Genomic DNA, 12662 nt, shown 5'->3' with positions numbered 1-12662 from the left:
TGACATTATCATTCACTTGGTGATAAGACAAGACGTGAAAAAAAAGACTCCTGTTCTAGGCTGATTTACACAGTGAATTGCTTCGTCAATTGCATTGGCCTGTACTAGCCACATGGTGGCGACAGTGAAGTGTTTTTGCTCGTGGTGATGTGCATGACTGCAATTGTCGATTTTAAAGGTGGTATGGGATGGATGTGATAGATGTGGCCTTCTCTGTTTAATGGCATACAATAAATGTTTTATCATTCACAGAATATTTCACAGCTGTTTAAAATCCATGCAAATAATCAAGGCTTTCAATGGACATCACATTAAAAAAATTATAGCCTGATGAGCCCTGCGTTGCTTGACCGACTGACATGATACATCGATAAATGAGTATGACAGTATAGGATAGGAAAGTGTTTCTCTCCTTTCTCTCTCTCTCTCTCTCTCTCTCTCTCACACACACACACACACACACACATGCACGCTTTGTCATTTTGTACGACTCAATTGTTGACATGATACATCGATAAATGAGTATGACAGTATAGGATAGGAAAGTGTTTCTCTCCTTTCTCTCTCTCTCTCTCGCTCTCTCTCTCTCACACACACATGCACGCTTTGTCATTTTGTACGACTCAATTGTACGTAGGCTGATGGGGTACACTGAATACATTACTGTAAATAACCCAGTTATCATAAACACACACTTGACATCCTCTATGATAACAAGAGGACAAAGGTCTCTCCTCCCATCCATGTACCTCTCAAGTTGAGAAGAAATCACAACATACTTTTCTGAAGCTCTTACATAACACCCCAGCAAGCCCAGTAGTCATCCGATATTGTTAGCACAGGTACTGGGACTTGGGTCGATGTGTGTTGTCATTATACAGTATATAAGAAACATCAGAGAAACCAATAAAGTATTTCCTGTTACAATCTCTTCTCCACAGGAAATGTATTTTCTCATCAAATAATTTTGTATAACACTGAAATTATAAAAATGAATGAAATTGGGTTAAAGTTTGGATAAAATTGCTAGTAATGATGATTAAGTATTGATTGAAACAGGGCGACACATTAACTAGATTTCTTATAGTGATGGAGATAAAAGGAAAAATATAAAAATGATGGATTTCATGATGTTGTAACTTTGCCTAGTAGCTAAAGATCAGTATCTGTCACGTTCGTCATACGAAGGAGACCAAGGTGCAGCGTGATTATAATACATCTTCCTTTTAATAAAGAAAGAACACTTAAACAAACTAACAAAATGACCGTGAAGCTAATAATAACGAGTGCAGACATGCAACATCACATAGACAAAAGCACACATACCACCCTCGTCACACCCTGACCTAACCAAAATAATAAAGAAAACAAAGATAACTAAGGTCAGGGTGTGACAGTATCCTACTTTCTGGCAGAAAATGGACCAACAGAAGTAAATATGTTCAGAAGTAAAAACTTTTATTTTGTCAAATTTCTTTCCTATACAAAAGCCCTTTTTCAAAAGTTAGTACTTAATACATGGCAGGAATTACAATAATAATAAAATGGTTAACTGCAAAATTACATTTATATATTTAATATCCAAAATACATTGCATATACGAAGTAGCACAGCTCCCCTTTCATTGAACATTACTGTTTATGAGAGGTGGATGTAAAGGGTACATTTTAGATTATTACCTTCATGCTACATCTAACAAATTCCCTTTAATTCACACATCTAAAGCAATGGAGCTTAATAGAGATGCTTGCTGTGAATATAAGGGGTGTCTGTGCTCTTTTGCATAATATACCTGGCCAATTTAAAGGCACAGACAAAAGCTGGCAATTTCTGGGTGGTTGGCTTAATGATATGAGACATTACAAGTATTGTTGGCCTATTTTAGAATTGAAAGCAACCATAATCATGGTATATACAGAATAACAGATTGACTATAAGTATAGGATTATGATTCAAGCAGGCATTTGTGGTTTTTGGTAATAACTAGCTAGAACAAATCTTGTGTTCACTCCAAGGCACTGAGGACATTACAAATTGAATTTCATAAAATAAAATAAAAATCATGTAAAAATGGACTGCCCAAATGTACAGATATAAAACGTTTAAAAATGTTGAACATACTATATATCAGTAACGGACTTAACAATGTTTGCATTTTTGACCGAGGTCAACTCGTATTAATTCTCTTGACTTTTTAAAACTGTGTCACATATGAAAATAACTCTGCATAATTTATACAGTAAGTTGCTTTAATGCCTAGTTGACCAATGTTTACAAAATAATAGAAAATAGGTCTGACGAACGCACAGCATTCGCGAATCTGAGGATTTCTCTGTTTTCATCCTTTCTTACTTTATTGGTTTTGTTCTTTATTTAGTAAACCATTTATTTTCAAGAAGTAGTGAAACAAGTCCATATTCAGCTGTTTAAATACAATTATTTCTTTCATACAACAAACTTTAAACATCTGAAAATGCACGTTTTGAAATGGCAGTGCAGTATGAATGCACAGAGACACTTGACTGGCCTGGACAGACAAACAACTGTGATTGTCAAATTGAGGATATGTTCCATGGACCAGAGGGCATTCACATTAATAATGACTTGGTCCAACAAAACATCTGGAAATGGAACGAACCAACGGCTGAAGAGGACAAACAGCATAGTTCCTATAACAACAGCCAACCGGTGTGTAGCCCCCTGAAAACATAGCTACAGCGCTTCACTTCCAACTCTGGTCTCCAACTCGCCTACTTCCAGTTTGGAGGATAAGTTAAGTGTGAATCAATGGCGTATTCCAGTTGCCAACATTTCATTTTCATTCAGTGCTGAGAAGTCCTTTTCTTTGAAGCCCTACCTACAGCCCTACCTACACCGGATGCAGACGGACGGACTGATAACAGAACATGAGACAGACGAACATGATGTTGATCTGAGACCCCATACAGGCCTGGAACGAGGAACAAGGCAGGAGCTTTACCATATGAGGGTAATGTAGATAGAGACACATAGAGAATGGGTCCATGTCTGTGATCAGGCACAAAGTAGGTATGAGAGCCTCTATGGTCTCTCGATAAGGCTGTGTCTATGTGGGTAACGTGTCTAGATTTTGGGGGCACTGTGAACTGGCCCATGGGTGCTGCTTTCAAGGGACACATGGCACAAAAAACACAGACGAACTGAAAAACTGAACAAAACAAACATGGAAACAGTCTCTTGTCTTGTAAATAAGTAGTACTCCATTTGGATCATCCAGTTTTTTTTTATCCTTCAAACATTCCTTCAGTTAGCTTTCTTCAGTTAGCTTTCTTCAGTTAGCTTTCTTCAGTTAGCTTTCTTCATTTTGCCAGTTAAGAGCAGACTTTGGGTCCAGGCGGAGAATCCCCCTTTCTCTCGGTCTTAGTTGGTTTGGTTTCATTGTGATTTCAGATCAGCACTGGTGGGTTTGGTTGGGGGGAGAGAAGGTTGGGGAAGACGTCACGGTACAGTGGGGTTTAGTAGTAACTGCCTAGGTGGGAGGGCACGTGGGAGTTGGGGTGGCGGGGGACACTGTGGTTGGGGTAGATGCCCCCTGTAGGGGAGCTCCAGTACGGAGCAGTGGGTCCAAAGAAGTTAGAAGAGGTGACGGGCATGGAGGGGGGATGTGGGGACACGAAGTTGACCTTCTGCTGGTGGGCATGGTAGGAGGGCACGTATGCCAGGTCCGAGGGGTACTTGTACATGGAGGACTCGGTGGGGTGGGGCTGAAGGGCCTGAGCGATACCATGGAAGTCAAACTTGTAGGCGTAGCGCTTGCCGTGCACCTTGGTCATGATGTTCTTGTCGTAGTAGTAGCGCAGGGCGCGGCTCAGCTTGTCGTAGTTCATGTTGGGCTTGCTCTTCCTCTCGCCCCAGCGCCGCGCCACCTCGTCCGGGTCAGTCATCTTGAACTCTCCATTGGTGCCCTCCCAGGTGATGCAGCCGGCATTGGTGCTGTCTGACAGGAGCTCCAGCAGGAACTGCCACAGCTGGATCTGTCCTGAACCTGACCAGGAAACACACACACATATGTCAAATCAACAGCTGTTCTATCCCTGAACACCTAACAGTCGATTGATCAAACACCCATAACTCATTATGTACAGTCGTGGCCAAAAGTTTTGAGAATGACACAAATATTAATTTTCACAAAGTTTGCTGCTTCAGTGTCTTTAGATATTTTTGTCAGATGTTACTATGGAATACTGAAGCATAATAACAAGCATTTCATTAGTGTCAAAGGCTTTTATTGACAATTACATGAAGTTGATGCAAAGAGTCAATATTTGCAGTGTTGACCCTTCTTTTTCAAGACCTCTGCAATCCACCCTGGCAGGCTGTCAATTAACTTCTGGGCCACATCCTGACTGATGGCAGCCCATTCTTGCATAATCAATGCTTGGAGTTTGTCAGAATTTGTGGGTTTTTGTTTGTCCACCCGCCTCTTGAGGATTGACCACAAGTTCTCAATGGGATTAAGGTCTGGGGAGTGTCCTGGCCATAGACCCAAAATATAGATTTTTTGTTCCCCGAGCCACTTAGTTATCACTTTTGCCTTATGGCAAGGTGCTTCATCATGCTGGAAAAGGCATTGTTCGTCACCAAACTGTTCCTGGATGGTTGGGAGAAGTTGCTCTCGGAGGATGTGTTGGTACCATTCTTCATTCATGGCTGTGTTCTTAGGCAAAATTGTGAGTGAGCCCACTCCCTTGGTTGAAAAGCAACCCCACACATGAATGGTCTCAGGATGCTTTACTGTTGGCATGACACAGGACTGATGGTAGCGCTCACCTTGTCTTCTCCGGACAAGCTTTTTTCCGGATGCCCCAAACAATCGGAAAGGGGATTCATCAGAGAAAATTACTTTACCCCAGTCCTCAGCAGTCCAATCCATGTACCTTTTGCAGAATATCAGTCTGTCCCTGATGTTTTTCCTGGAGAGAAGTGGCTTCTTTGCTGCCCTTCTTGACACCAGGCCATCCTCCAAAAGTCTTCGCCTCACTGTGCGTGCAGATGCACTCACACCTACCTGCTGCCATTCCTGAGCAAGCTCTGTACTGGTGGTCACCCGATCCCGCAGCTGAATCAACTTTAGGAGACGGTCCTGGCGCTTGCTGGACTTTCTTGGGCGCCCTGAAGCCTTCTTCACAACAATTGAACCGCTCTCCTTGAAGTTCTTGATGATCCGATAAATGGTTGATTTAGGTGCAATCTTAATGGCAGCAATATCCTTGCCTGTGAAGCCCTTTTTGTGCAAAGCAATGATGACGGCACGTGTTTCCTTGTAGGTAACCATGGCTGACAGAGGAAGAACAATGATTCCAAGCACCAACCTCCTTTTGAAGCTTCCAGTCTGTTATTCGAACTCAATCAGCATGACAGAGGGATCTCCAGCCTTGTCCTCATCAACACTCACACCTGTGTTAATGAGAGAATCACTGACATGTTGTCAGCTGGTCCTTTTGTGGCAGGGCTGAAATGCAGTGGAAATGTTTTTGGGGGATTCAGTTCATTTGCATGGCAAAGAGGGACTTTGCAATTAATTGCAATTCATCTGATCACTCTTCATAACATTCTGGAGTATATGCAAATTGCCATCATACAAACTGAGGCAGCAGACTTTGTGAAAATGAATATTTGTGTCATTCTCAAAACGTTTGGCCACGAATGTACTTACTGAATACTGCAGTAAAGTAGAATTCAAATGTGCACAATTCTCAGCAGAATACATTTTTTTGAGAGAAATCCACCAAGGCCATAATGAAGCAATGTATGTTGGGAAATTTAGTTTACATCTGATATATGATTGGTCTCATACATCCTCCTGTACCTACCTGGGTTGGCCAGTCGACTGCTGGTGGGCCCCAGGATCTGGTAAGGATCTGTGGAGAGAGAGGTCTGTTAGTCTGTATCTATCACTATACATTAGGCTGATCCTCATCCTAGTGAGATGGGTGTAACCAACTGCGGCTGTCTTAAGTGGAGCACACACACATGATGGAAGGAATGAGCAGGGTGAAATACATTACCTGGCTGAGGTCTGGGCTGTTCAGTGGACTTGGACACGTTCTGTGTGACCACCGGCGAGCCTGAAGAGGGAGGGGTTGGGAGGGGAAAGAAACAGGAGGGAAGAAAGCCAGTTGGGCGGTCATGGATAAACCACGGTACACATCTTAATGGCATGTCAGCCCCGTTCCAAAGAAAACAGGCCAGTAACTGGTGGCTAGGGTAAGTGCTTAAAGTTCACAGATTTCAGGGAGGATTTAATCATTGGTGGTTTGCCTTGCGTGCTTGGGTTGAGTGGGCTCTCACACGTCTCTCTATGAGCTATGGAAGAATGTAAAGTGCATTCGGAAAGTATTCAGACCCCTTGACTTTTTCCACATTCCGTTAGGTTACAGCCTTTTTCTAAAATTGATTAAATTGTATTCCTCATCAATCTACACACAATACCCCATAATGACAAAGCAAAAACAAGTTTTTAGAAATGTTTGCTAATTTATAAAATACAAGCTTGGCACAACTGTATTTGGGGAGTTTCTCCCATTCTTCTCTGCAGGTCCTCTAAAGCTCTGTCAGGTTTGATGGGGAGCGTTGCTGCACAGCTATTTTCAGTTCTCTCCAGAGATGTTTGATCGGGTTTAAGTCCGAGCTTTGGCTGGGCCACTCAAGGACATTCAGAGACTTTTCCCGAAGCCACTCCTGTGTTGAATTGGCTGTGTGCTTAGGGTCGTTGTCCTGTTGGAAGGTGAACCTTTGCCCCAGTCTGAGGTCCTGAGCGCTCTGGAGCAGGTTTTCATCAAGGATCTCTCTGTACTTTATTCCATTCATCTTTGCCTCGATCCTGACTAGTCTCCCAGTCCCTGTCGCTAAAAAAAACATCCCCACAGCATGATGCTGCCACCACGATGCTTCAACGTAGGGATGGTGCCAAGTCTCCTCCAGACGTGATTCTTGGCATTCAGGCCAAAGAGTAAAATCTTGGTTTCATCAGACCAGAGAATCTTGTTGCTCATGGTCTGAGAGTCTTTAGGTGCTTTTTGGCAAACCCCATGCAGGCTGTCATGTGCTTTTTACTGAGGAGTGGCTTCTGTCTGGCCACTCTACCATACAGGCCTAATTGGTGTAGTGCTGCAGAGATGGTTGTCCTTCTGGAAGGTTCTCCCATCTCCACAGAGGAACTGTAGAGCTCTGTCAGAGTGGTCACCTCCCTGACCAAAGCCCTTCTCCCCCGATTGCTCAGTTTGGCCGGGCGGCCAGCTCTAGGAAGTCTTGGTGGTTCCAAACTTCTTCCATTTAAAAATTATGGAGCCCACTGTGTTCTTGGGGACTTTCAATGCTGCAGAAATGGTACCCTTCCCCAGATCTGTGCCTCAACATAATCCTGTCTCGAGCTCTAAGGACAATTCCTTCGACCTCATGGCTTGACTTTTGCTCTGACATGTGATGTCAACTTATAGACAGGGTTGTGCCTTTCCAAATCATGTCCAATCCATTGAATTTACTACAGGTGGACTCCAATCAAGTTGTAGAAACAACTCAAGGATGATCAATGGAAACAGGGTGTACCTGAGCTCAATTTCGAGTCACATAGCAAAGGGTCTGAATACTTATGTTAATAAAGTTTTTCTGTTTTTTGTTTTTAATGCATAAGAAAAAGTTTTTAAAAACGTATTTTTCCTTTGTCATTATGGGGTATTGCGTGTAGATTGCTGTGGAAATTGTTTTATTTAATCCAATAAGGCTGTAACGTAAGGCTGTAACGAAAAAGTCAAGGGGTCTGAATACTTTCCGAAGGCACTGTATGTGATGATGCATGATGGGTCGGACCATGTCCTAATTCCTTGTGTGATTAGGCTACAAGTCTTTCTGCGACTCAGTAAAGCAAAGCGCATGCTTACCTTTTCCACTGTGCATATTGTTCGACCATCCAGTCCGTCGTACAGCATCATATGAGGGGTCTGAGAAGTAGAGAGCGACAAAGAGAGATTTGTCAACATTAAACACTCTACTGCACTTCCTAACATTTAATATCGGAGTATTGCATTTATTTATCCTATAGATGGGTTGGCTGACATCGTATACGAAAATGATGCTCACGCATCGATGAGGCAGAAGGCTGTAGGGTGTTATGACTCTGAATGGTCAGATAGCTAGCAACAGTTACAAGAAGCTGCCATGTGGGGAATCGTAGGTGGCTCGTTTTAACTCAGTGTATCTTGTTTAATTTTTAATTTTCAAAAACAGGGAGCCGAACCAGCGACCTATCGGTCACCGGCCCAGGCTCCCAACCGCCAGGCCATCAACCATCCAAGATCCCCCTACAGTTCAGTGAGAGCTGCCCCTCAACCATTCAAACCCCCCCCCCCCCCCCGAATAAAACAACAACCTCTCCCTCGACACCCCTCCCACCCCAAACCGCCCCCACCCCCAAACCTTGCAGACTAAATATAGTTTACATGTTGTCAACAATCTAGGCCAACCCAATCTTTTTTGCCCCATGGTTGCGCACAAGTCGGTTTTGTTAAACAACCAAGCAGCCTATACACGAGTGGGAAATAAACAGTTTCTAGCTCGAGAAGATGAACCCTCCACTTCATCTCATAATATACACTAGTCCTGAAATAAAATGTGGTAGTGTCTCTTTTTGGTTTGTGGCTGTGTATGTTCTAGGCTGTGCTCTCTACCTCCCCACCTGCAAGCGAACCCATCTCAGGAACACAACTTGGCTTTAAACAAGCAACAAGATTGTCACGGAAATAAGGCAGAGGAGTGATGCCAAGAGCTGGCTATAAAAAGGTTTGCCTGCCTATCCAAGCCCTGTCCAAGAAACCCTGTGCAGCAGGATATCTGGCCACGGTGATGTGGGTTTATCTGACATACAACTATGTCTCAAAACTAGAGGAACCAACAAGATGTCTTCGATAAAATGACAGTTTCATGAGCAGGTTGCACCATGGTGACCACAAACGGGAGGGGAAAATACACACAAACTGACACACAAACAGACAGATAGACAATCTAGTAGTTGATGATTGTAAGATGCTGCAACTGGAAAGAATTGCCTTACGTTTGTGAGGTTCCCAACTGGTTGAATGCGATCTGGGTACCTGGATTGCTACCAGTTGTAATCAATCTCATTGACGTGCAGATAAAACAGGATGCATATTTTCTCCATCAAGGCATCAAAAACAGTACTGCACATTCCCATCTAAATTGAAAGTAGATGCAATTTCACCTTCATTTGGCTGGCAACGACTATAGCACCCGTGACATTTAGCTTTGTTACCGGCTAAGACTGTACCACATGCAGAGAGTCACTAGACAGGAGGACGTATAACAGCCAGTGAAGCAAGACACACATCTAACAGATGTAATTTCCTACTAATATTCATAAACTGATATAATGTCTTACTAATATTACATAAGCTGATATCATTTCCTACTAATATTACATATAGCTGATATAATGTCTTACTAATATTACATATAGCTGATATAATGTCTTACTAATATTACATAAGCTGATATAATTTCCTACTAATATTACATATAGCTGATATAATGTCTTACTAATATTACATATAGCTGATATAATGTCTTACTAATATTACATATAGCTGATATAATGTCTTACTAATATTACATATAGCTGATATAATGTCTTACTAATATTACATATAGCTGATATAATGTCTTACTAATATTACATATAGCTGATATAATTTCCTACTAATATTACATATAGCTGATATAATGTCTTACTAATATTACATATAGCTGATATAATGTCTTACTAATATTACATATAGCTGATATAATGGCTTACTAATATTACATATAGCTGATATAATGTCTTACTAATATTACATATAGCTGATATAATGTCTTACTAATATTACATATAGCTGATATAATGTCTTACTAATATTACATATAGCTGATATAATGTCTTACTAATATTACATATAGCTGATATAATGTCTTACTAATATTACATATAGCTAATATAATGTCTTACTAATATTACATATAGCTGATATAATGTCTTACTAATATTACATATTGCTGATATGTCTTACTAATATTACATATAGCTGATATAATTTCCTAATATTACATATAGCTGATATAATGTCCAACTAATATTACATATAGCTGATATAATGTCTTACTAATATTACATATAGCTGATATAATGTCTTACTAATATTACATATTGCTGATATGTCTTACTAATATTACATATAGCTGATATAATTTCCTACTAATATTACATATAGCTGATATAATGTCCAACTAATATTACATATAGCTGATATAATGTCTTACTAATATTACATATAGCTGATATAATGTCTTACTAATATTACATATAGCTCATATAATGTCTTACTAATATTACATATTGCTGATATAATGTCCTACTAATATTACATATAGCTGACTTAATGTCTTACTAATATTACATATAGCTGATGTAATGTCCTACTAGTCTTCCATCATGACTACATTAATATTTTTAATGTCACCACGGTTTTTATGTTTGGTCACATAAGTGGTGCTCATATAAGCCCCTGCTGAGCTCAACATGCAGTTAAGAGACACAGCAGGTGTCTAACGTGAAGACTTAAGGCTCTAAATCATAGTGTGTTTGTCACGCTACATATGCAGCCGATGGGACAGCTAGAACTTAACATGCTTGACCGTGGTGATGCTGATACCCACTTATTACAGGAGGTCTTGACACAACTAGCTCCCTCTGACTCATCAGTGACCTCAGCATCTACAACTGGTTGAGAGCTATGTCATGGCTTCTCAAAACATTATCCAACACTGCCCTCTTGTGGTCAGAAACATGTCATTTCTTATAAAACAAACATTTGGAAATGCAGACCTTCCACTGGTTTACTTCAACCAACATTGAATAAATCAAAACGCACATCTACTTTAGTGTTGAGTACTTCTCAACCACAAACTTGATTTAAAGCTGTAATAGAAAACAAATCTGGCTTTCTAAGAAGCAATGTCACTAGAACATGTTTTATTGTCTAACATAAATTACATATCTGCAATAAAAATAATTACAAACGGTGTATTTAATCACACTTTCACAGGATGTTATTTCAACTTATTTCCTTTTGCTCATGTGTGTTTGTGCTTTATAAAACCGTCCTTCAGCAGAAACATTTCCCTAAAAAGAAATCTCATGAACATCTCACTCTTTCTGCATTTTAAACTATTAACCCCAGAGTTGGCTCAATGGGCCTGAACCTGGAAGAATTAAACAAAGTGTGTCTCTCTTTTCTCTCTCTGTCGGAATGGCCTGGGGTAGGATGGAGGGAGCTGGGTGGAGTGGTAGAGAAAGAGGGGGAGGGAGAAGAGAGAAGACAGAGAGAGAGTGATAGAAGAGAGAGTGAGAGAGAGAGACAGAGTGAGAGAGAGTGAGAGAGGAATAACAGTTGGGCGGCCGTCGCTCAGCAGAGGCTGTCAGGTCCAATCTGCAGTGGGCTGGTGGGATAGCCAAGTAGCAACGACTGGGGGAGAGTCCTCGGAGAGTTGCGTTTCCTGCTTGCCTTGCCTGCAGACAACCTCTCTTTGTTTTACTAGCCCTTTTTCCCCTCTTCCGTCCCCCCTCCTCTGTGAAAAAACACACAGGGGCTACCTCCTTCCAAGAGAAGGGTCACAAACAGAAGGGGGAGCGAGAGAGAGAGAGTGCGAGAGACAGATACAGAGAGAGAGAGAGAGAGGCAGAGAGAGAGAGTGAGAAACTCAAGAGACCCAGACAGACGAAACACAACGTTGGAATGTGAAAAGAAAACAATGGCGTTGTATCCCGCTACTGTCTGATAAAGAGCGGAGGAGGTGGTTGGATAGACTACACTCGGCTCCACTATGTAGCCTTTCGACATGAGAGAGGGTCACATCCCTGCAATATCCTCATATTAAGGGTTCACCACTATAGACAGTGGGGAAGTTCCTATTCCTGATTCGATTAGGGTCTGAGTCAGACCAGAAGGACAGGGGTGGACATGAGACCTAAGTGGGGCACCATTCAGCAGAGTAGACGAGAGGAGACGAGAGGTGAGGAGATGAGAGGGAAGGGAAGGAAGGGAAGGAAGGGAAAGGGGAATACTTAGTCAACTGGATGATTTCAAACTAAATGTGTCTTCCACAGTTAACCCAACCCCTCTGAATAAGAGAGTTGCGGGGGGCTGCCTTAATCCACATCCACTTCATCTGCGACCGGGGAGCAGTTGTTGTGGGGGTTAACTGCCTTGCTCAAGGGCAGAAGAGGAGACGAGAGGGGAGGAGAGGGTACGAAAGGAGAAGAGAGGAAACGAGAAGAGATGATAGGAAAGGGGGAAGCCAGGCAGACAGACTGGGAAGGACGACCAGAGTCCAGATGAACACACCACGTCAGGAATACAGTCAGCCATGCAAACTCAACAGACACCCCAGAAGTATGGCACATCGGAGCCTCTCTCCCTCTTTTTCCAGGCCCTCTCTGAGTAGAGCCAGTTTCCACTCTGGGCTGGGGTGTGGTGCAATGCTTGCTCCTCCTGGGAGACCTGACTGCAGACCAGCTATTCAAAACAAGGGCTGAGCACCAACGAGAGAGAAGCATAGTCATGGACCGCTTT

At 42.0% G+C, this 12662-nt stretch overlaps 1 protein-coding gene across 4 annotated transcripts in view; it reads right to left on the bottom strand.

Annotated features, from left to right (window-relative positions):
* Positions 1–1437: 1437 nt before the first annotated feature.
* Positions 1438–12662, bottom strand: part of LOC120028685 (Friend leukemia integration 1 transcription factor-like) — a 34840-nt gene continuing 23615 nt past the window's right edge. For 3 of the 4 annotated variants that reach the window (XM_038973910.1, XM_038973911.1, XM_038973912.1), the window contains 4 exons: positions 7920–7979; positions 6048–6107; positions 5853–5900; positions 1438–4024 (listed from right to left, as the gene is read on the bottom strand). In XM_038973910.1, coding sequence (XP_038829838.1) covers positions 3495–4024; positions 5853–5900; positions 6048–6107; positions 7920–7979 — 698 coding nt within the window. In that variant the 3' untranslated portion in view covers positions 1438–3494. The remainder of the gene's footprint in view (positions 4025–5852; positions 5901–6047; positions 6108–7919; positions 7980–12662) is intronic. The other variant, XM_038973913.1, reaches the window with a different exon arrangement.

The sequence above is a fragment of the Salvelinus namaycush genome, chromosome 34, assembly GCF_016432855.1.
Source record: "Salvelinus namaycush isolate Seneca chromosome 34, SaNama_1.0, whole genome shotgun sequence".
Taxonomy (NCBI): domain Eukaryota; kingdom Metazoa; phylum Chordata; class Actinopteri; order Salmoniformes; family Salmonidae; genus Salvelinus; species Salvelinus namaycush.
The sequence above is the reverse complement of the archived record's forward strand: the minus strand, read 5'-3'. Positions and strand labels throughout refer to the sequence as shown.